At 36.9% G+C, this 8,586-nt stretch overlaps 2 gene segments (V, D, J or C); both read left to right on the plus strand.

Annotated features, from left to right (window-relative positions):
• The first annotated feature begins 356 nt into the window (after positions 1–356).
• LOC129347601 (immunoglobulin heavy variable 3-30-3-like) lies at positions 357–821 on the plus strand. The segment is given in 2 exon segments: positions 357–416; positions 508–821. Coding segments are annotated over 2 exon segments (363 nt in total).
• Positions 822–3,753: 2,932 nt separating this feature from the next.
• LOC129347602 (immunoglobulin heavy variable 3-48-like) lies at positions 3,754–4,119 on the plus strand. The segment is given in 1 exon segment: positions 3,754–4,119. A coding segment is annotated over 1 exon segment (366 nt).
• Positions 4,120–8,586: the final 4,467 nt, after the last annotated feature.

An 8,586-nucleotide genomic window follows, 5' to 3' on the forward strand; every position in this document is an offset into this window, starting at 1 on the left:
CATCCATGAAGAAAGAGTTGACTGCAGAATACAATAAAATCTGTATATTTTATTGTTTTGTTGTTGTTGTTGTTATTTGTTGTGATTCTGTGGATGCTGAAAGATTTTTCTCCAGCTTTTCTAATGGAAGGAAGAGGAAAAGATGGCAAATTAAAACTCAGCTAACAATATGAACCGGGAAACATGAAATCAAACCTCGAATTGAACTATTGTAGCTGTCCAAGTTCAACATATATAACAAAAAAAAAGAAGACCAAGTCCACTCCAACTCTGTTCTTCCTGTGAGGAGGAGTCAATGCAAAGCATCTTCATCCTACTTATGTGACTGCAGAGACGATGACAGAGACTAGTGGACACACAGTTTAACATGATGGACTTGAGGACACCATTGTTGATTCTGACCATTTTGTGGGCAGGTGAAGACTTTCAGTGATGTTGGTTTGATCATCTGTCCTCACAAAGTTACCAGTTTACAACGAGTGGCTGTTTTCTTGTTTGTCTCTGCAGGTGTTGATGGTCAGACTCTGACTCAATCTGAATCAGTCATTAAAAGACCTGGAGAATCCCACAAACTGACCTGTACAGGTTCTGGATATACCTTTGGTGACCACAGCATGGACTGGGTCAGACAGGCTCCTGGAAAAGGACTGGAGTGGGTTGCTTATATCAGATATGACAGTGCTAACATCTACTACTCTCAGTCAGTTCAAGGCAGGTTCACCATCTCCAGAGACAACACCTTACAGCAGGTGTATCTGCAGATGAACAGTCTGAAGACTGAAGATTCTGCTGTTTATTATTGTGCTCGACACCCACAGTGACTGAAGTCAGTGAAGCAGCTGCACAAAAACCTCCACAGATGTCAGATAGCAGAGTGACATCTGAGACACTGGAGCTTTTTGCTGAACTCAATAATACTGTAGATTATATAACAATAATACATCATCTTTACATCGTGTTTTTCAAGACAGTCAAAGATGCTTTACAATTTTACAAACATAAGAACAGAAAAAACATATAAAATAATGTAATGTAGTGTAGAAAGGATCAGATATTAGAGTAGATTTCTTAGTTGTATGCAGTGTTGAAAAGATGTTTCTTTCAGGATTTCTTGAATATGGAGAGTGAGGAGGATTCTCTGATGCTATGGGGACTGATTTCCAAAGAGGGGAGCAGTGATGGACCCCAGGTCTGGTATTTGGTCCAGATGGGGGTAGATAGGAGGCTAGAATCAGCAGAGTGGAGGATGGGAGTGTCCCAGTGGAGGAGTTCAGTCATGTAGGGGGGAATGAGGTTGTGGAGAGCTTCGTAGGTGATGATGAGGAAGTGGATTCGCTGGAGGACAGGGAGCTAGTGGAGGTTCTGAAGGATGGAGCTAATGTGATCACAGGAGTGGGAGTGGGTGAGCAGGTGGGCAGCAGAGTTCTGGGTGTAGTGAAGTTTCTTGAATGTTTTGGATGTTGTACCAAAGAGAAGACTGTTGCAGGAGTCAAGCCTGGATGTGATGAATGTGTGGATGAGAGTTTCTGTAGCTGAAAAAGGGATGGATGGATGGAGGTAGGTGATGTTTTTAATGTGGAAGAAGGCTGTTTTACATATTTTATATATGCTTTTTGCTTAAAGCTACTCATGAGAAAGAGGTTGTACAGTTGAACAAATCTTATTCATTAATGTGTCAAATGTCGGGATATTTAATATCACTGAAATGCAGATGGTTGCTGTATAAATATAGATCTTTCCAGTCCACTCAATGCTAATATCCTCCATCTCTTGTCATTGGACTGCACTGAAAGCAAGACAGAACAGTGGATTCACACTTTAAATCACCCTCTTCTCTTCTCTTCTCTTCTCTTCTCTTTTCTTCTCTTCTCTTCTCTTCTCTTCTCTTCTCTTCTCTTCTCTTCTCTTCTCTTCTCTTCTCTTCTCTTCTCTTCTCTTCTCTTCTCTTCTCTTCTCTTCTCTTCAGGTGTTTGCAGTCAGACTCTAATAGAAAATCCTACAGCACTTATTTCTACTGAAGGTCCTGAGGAAGAATTATATTTTAGTTTATCTTTAGCTGGAGATGTTTTAAATGAATTCAGAAAAAGCAGTAATAATCACTAAAACATGAAATATAAAGCATGTAAATCTAATTATTACATGGCATTCAAATGAAACACAGCAATGAAGTTTATCAGTCTGGTGTTTGGATGTTTATCATGACTCACTACAATAATAACAGCAGAAAATCAACCACAGACAAAAGTTTTCTTTAACAGCAACATTCAGTTTTTCTACATTAACCTGAAGGAAATAATCATCTAGATGGTCCATTAGAGGCTGTGAAAAATGTTCTAATGTGGTCACTCCAGAAGACACACTGTTTACATCTGATTTGAATTTAATTTATTCAACAATATGCAAATAAAGCTCACATAAAAGGAAGTGTGTGTTTCTGTGTCAGTGAGAGGAAACCAGAGCTCACATCAGTTGAGCTCCAACATCAACATGTTCTCTGCAGCTCTGATTCTGCTGCTGGCTGCTGGATCCTGTGAGGAGCTTTCACTGGATTCACACTCATCAACACATTACAAACACTCAGTAATATGATGAATGCTGGAGATAATGTTGGTTTGTGTCTCCACAGGTGTGAACAGTATTGATCTCATCCAGCCAGACTCAATGCTTGTGCAGCCTGGACAGACTCTGACCATCACCTGTCTACTGTCTGGTTATTCTGTGACTGATAGCAGCTATGGAACAGGTTGGATCAGACAGCATGAAGGAAAACCAATGGAATGGATTTTCCATCAGTGGGGAGGAAGTGGTGGCAGCTTTTACCAAAATAATGCTCTGAAGAACAAGTTCAGTTACAGCAGAGACATGTCTGCAGGAACAGTGACAATAACAGGACAGAACCTGCATTCTGAGGACACAGCAGTTTATTACTGTGTACGTCGCCCCACAGTGACACAAACCACCAACAGACCTGCACAAAAACTCAACAACCAGCAACCACACACACTTTTGATCTGTAGACAGTTACTTCCTGACAGAGATGCTACATATCAATATAAAACAGCTATAAAAGCTTCATCTTTTCCCTTCACATCAATAATCTGTTTGTTTGGAAACTAGTAATGAAGAATTTTAATTATGATTTGAAGAAGACTTGCTTCCTACTCATCCACCGACTCAAACAAACTACAAATTATCACGTTAATATATTCTGCAGTTTAATATATGGTCAGAAACATGTTGTCAAATATATTAATTATCACATTTACACTGTTTTTATTACACTGTATATTTACACTGTATTTCTTCACAAATGCACATTTTACATTTATGCTTATACTGTTTCTACTTATGGTTATATGTTTAGGACATATTTTCTATTTATCTTGTGTTTTTAGGACATATTTTTCAACTTATCTTTATATTGTTAGGGCATATATTTCTACTTATCTTTGTATTTTTAGGACATAACAACAAAAAAGTTACAGTGTAACAATAAAATCAATAAATCTTTAACAGAATAAAAAATGAAATTTTAAATACTGGAAATATATGCTACTCTTATGTCATGGAGGAAACAGATGTTTTTTAGCTGCAGAGTTGTTGAAATGATGCTGAATCTCATGTTGTGCTGTTTATAGACCTGCCCTCTGATTTGACTGATGCAGGAGGAGCCTCATGGAAGCATTTTCATGTGGATTCAGGATATTTAAAGGAAATTTCCAGACTTGAAGACATATTAGTCACATTGTGAACATGGCTGACAGACAGCTCACACTGTTGGTGGTTGCTGTGTTTGTTTGGAGTGGTGCTGAAGGTTGGAGCATAACAGAGTCTGAACCAGCAGTGAAAAGACCTGGAGAGTCCCACAGACTCACCTGTACAACATCTGGAATATCATTTAGTAGCTACTGGATGAACTGGATCAGACAGACTCCTGGTAAAGGACTGGAATGGATCGCTTACATCGGCACATCTAGTTCTCCTATCTATTACTCCCAGTCAGTCCAGGGTAGATTCACCATCTCCAGAGATGATTCCAGCAGTAAAGTCTATCTACAGATGAACAGCCTGAAGACTGAGGACACAGCAGTGTATTACTGTGCCAGAGAGACACAGTGAGAGACAGAAATAGAGTCGTACAAAAACTACTTCCTCTTTTAATCACCATGATGGAGACGGCAGAGTAAGGTTTAGTGACAACAGCATGAGAGAAACAAGTCGCCTTTTATAGTGTCTGTATATGATAGATTGAGAGAATTTCCAGAAGATTTGAATCTTTAAAGAAAGTATAATAATATAATAAAGTTTAAACACACGTGGACAGAATATTGACATGTTGATGCAGTAAAAAAGGCAGTAAATTAATTTCTATCTGCATTTGAAGAAAAGCTCAGTGAATTTATTGATGTGTAGGGTTTTTTCATTTTTTTCTGGTGTTTTCTTCAGCATGACAAAAGAATATAACCAGTGAAAAATGCTTTGTCAGAAAAATAAAATATTCCAATTAGGTATAATGCTAATATAATTCCATTAATGATTTGATTTTTATTTCTGACAAGCACATACTAAGTTAAAATGTATTGAATATTCTAAAAAATATATATGAAAGCAGGAACTTCCATAGTTTTTGTCTCAGCAGAACAACAGTTTGTGCACTTTGTCATGTATTTGCATTTCTAAGCATCTGTTTTCATTTTATTTATTATTTTTCATTCTACAAGGTTTCACTCTATTGACATGATCCTGCAGCTGCTTTACCTCAGAGTTTCTAAATGAAACCATTTAAAGTATTTCATAAACCTGCAAACTGTAACCAGCTGCAACAAACTAAAATTTTTAGACCATTTAAATCATCCTGACCGCTAACCTCAATGTGCAGCAATAGGTTTAGTACAGAAAATATGAAATAACTACATGAATACATAAATGCTGCTGTTAAAAAACAAAAAATAAAAAGATTTCACTCATACTTTTGAATCTGTTGAACAGCATATATGTCAAAAGTGTGGTTTCAAAATGTGATATTTTGGTAAAACAGTTTACAGCAACACCAGAAATTTATTGTTTGCAAAAATCAGTTGTTTCACTGATTGCAGTTTCAAAATATTACAGCTGAGTGAAATCTAAATATCAGATAAAGCAAACGTGTTCAAGACATGTTTTCAGATTCACAGTGAAGTCTTTGGACTGGATCCAGTTAAATCAACACTGATGCTTCATATGTTGGATTCTATGCAAACTCAGTGGCCTCCTTTGTTACTCAGCTATAAAAACTTCTCATCAGACTGCAGAGTGGAGTTCACAGCAGCACAGGTTCACCATAAACCATGTTTCTGTTTGCTCTGTTTCTGCTCTTTGCAGCTGGACGTGAGTCTCTTCGAACATCTGTACATTTGTCATCATCAGCAGTTCTTCTTTTACAATATAAACTGATCATTTGTCACAATGCATTTTCTTTTTTCAACAGGTGTGAAGTGTGAACAGTTGACTCAGCCAGAATCTGTGACTGTGCAGCCAGGTCAACGTCTCTCCATCACCTGTCAGGTCTCTTATTCTGTTAGTAGCTACTGGACAGCTTGGATCAGACAACCTGCAGGAAAAGGACTGGAATGGATTGGAATGATAGCTGGATCTACAACACACTACAAAGATTCACTCAAAAGCAAATTCAGCCTTTCCACAGACTCTTCCAGCAAAACAGTGACTCTGAATGGACAGAATATGCAGCCTGAAGACTCTGCTGTGTATTACTGTGCCAGATACACACAGTGACACAAATGATCAGTAGACCTGAACAAAAACCCCTCAGAGCCTGAACACTGTAACATGAAGCCACCAGAGGAGGAGCCCTCAGACCAGGAATGGATTCAAACTCTTCATTCAAAGTTTAAAGTGTGTCTTCTTTGTTTGACTCACAGTATTTATGCAAAAGTACTGAGCTGGACTGAGATTAAAATGATGAAAACAAAGCATTAATAAGTCCCTCATGTCAGCAAAGTCCATATTTTAGCATCCTGGTAGCTGAGCTTTGATTTTCTCAAAACTGGTTGTTCTGAGATTCAAACATTCAAAGTTAGGTTTAAAATTTTACATCTCAAAGCCAAAAATTAGGCACAAGTTCAAAATTTAGTAAAGCTCATTAAATTGAATTGGCTAACATAATATAATAATAATAATAATGATAATAATAATAATAATAATAATAATAATAAGAAGAAGAAGAAGAAGAAGAAGAAGAAGAAGAAGAAGAAGAAGAAGAAGAAGAAGAAGAAGAAGAAGAAGAAGAAGAAGAAGAATCCCACAAATTGTGTCATTACAACATCCATGGAAAGTAAATAAAATAAAAAGAAAATAATGTCCTCAGCGGTTGTTTCTGTTCTCTGGCATCTTCAAAACTGATCATTGTGAGGAAAATAACAGGAAAATATTATGAACTGATTTGTCCAGAAGTTATGTTTAAATACTAAAACCTTTGAAAGCCTTAAAGAATCCAGTCCTTCAACCAGCTGAAACCAACTCAAGCAGTCATTTAGGTTTTCATGCTGTCAGTTTTCAGATTATTAATGAAATATACTCAGTACATTTGTTGTTTTTGTTATTTTTCTGCTTTATTTTAGTTTTTAAGACTTCATTAATTAAATACATTTTGTCTTCATGACATAAATCAACGAAAGGCTACAGTGTAACTCAATTAAATCAATAAATATTTAGCAAAATCTGCTGGATGAGACATCAAAAATGATAAATGAAATAATAAAACTTTAAGCTACTCTCATGTCATGGAGGAAACAGATGTTTTTTAGCTGCCAAAGTGTTTGAAATGATGTTGAATCTCATGTTGTGCTGTTTCTAGACCTGCCCTCTGATTTGACTGATGCAGGAGGAGCCTCATGGAAGCATTTTCATGTGGATTCAGTGTATTTAAAGGAAATTTCCAGACTTGAAGACATATTAGTCACATTGTGAACATGGCTGACAGACAGCTCACACTGTTGGTGGTTGCTGTGTTTGTTTGGAGTGGTGCTGAAGGTTGGAGCATAACAGAGTCTGAACCAGCAGTGAAAAGACCTGGAGAGTCCCACAGACTCACCTGTACAACATCTGGAATATCATTTAGTAGCAACTGGATGAACTGGATCAGACAGACTCCTGGAAAAGGACTGGAGTGGATCACTACTGATGCACTCAGCAGTGGCAAATTCTACTCTCAGTCAGTCCAAGGCAGGTTCATCATCTCCAGAGACAACAGCAAAGAGCAGCTGTATCTGCAGATGAACAGCCTGAAGACTGAAGATTCTGCTGTTTATTATTGTGCTCAAGACACACAGTGACTGAAGTTTGTTGAACAGCTGTACAAAAACCTACAGTCCTCATCAGACATGAAAAACATCCTCAGTTTAGATAATTCTCTCATATATAAACGTCTTTTTTTTCAAAAAATAATCAGTAACATTTCAATTGTTTTTTAAAGGCATATCTAAGAAATAACTGTTTCTAAACATAAATTTTAATCACAAATTCAATTTCTTGTCACTGAAGCTGCTTGTCAAATTGTTGCCTCTTAACTTGAACAAACATTTAGTAAAAATGCAGTCTCCAGTATATGCTGTCTGAATTTATTGGGTTCTTTTTGTATCTACCTGTCCAGCAGTGTCTGAAAAGCAATACTGTTGAATGAATTATCATGATGCAATAAAATAATACTGAAACTAACATTTCAAACACTCCCTACATTTTTTTTCTTGGCCTGTTGTGACTGTCTCCTAAATGCTAAATGTCTCACAGGCAGATAGTAAAAAGTGTCTGAACCCTTGTAGCATGAAGCCACTACAGGAGGAGCCCTCAGACCAGGAATGATTTTAACAACACACTGCTATTATTTTTTTTTCAATTTCATTTAATTCATATTACAACACCTTTCCAGCTTCTCTTTCTTTGAAGTGGTAAAGCCAGAACATTTATTCTAATATTGGTTTCATTTAAAATCAACATTTCGTGTTTGCTCATTAACCATCAGTCACATACAATCAGAACTTCTTGTGTGCAGCCTCAGATTCCATGAACATGTGAACATATTGTGTATTGAAAGGTTTTTCATCATTCTGAAGAGTGAAGCTGAAGCATTGTAATCAAGCTGTCAGGGTTTTAAATTCTGTGCATTAAGAGGCCCAGCAAACATTCTGACTCTGAAGTGTAGTTGAAATGATTTTGAATATCAGCTCACAAAGTTGTTGCTGTCTTAACTGGTTGAAAGGGAAACCTGCAAGTTATCTCAACCTGTTTGAAGGAGTTGTGCTGTAGACCTGCCATCGATGTTGTTTGAATGTTAACTCTTTATACATCACATTATAATCATTATAATCAGAACAAATATCTGTCACAAATAACCACAATGTGGAGCAGAAAATGTAACTTCCACAGACAATTAAATTTCCAGACAAACACAAATCACAAGTTCATCTGGTCTGAATCAAAACTGTCATTGCACGTTCTAAAGGTTTACAGTTAGTCTGATGATAAAGTCTAATATCCAGTTTGATGCATCCTGTGAGGAGGAGTCAATGCAAAACTTGTATATCTAATTTC

The sequence above is a fragment of the Amphiprion ocellaris genome, chromosome 19 (assembly GCF_022539595.1).
Source record: "Amphiprion ocellaris isolate individual 3 ecotype Okinawa chromosome 19, ASM2253959v1, whole genome shotgun sequence".
Lineage (NCBI taxonomy): Eukaryota > Metazoa > Chordata > Actinopteri > Pomacentridae > Amphiprion > Amphiprion ocellaris.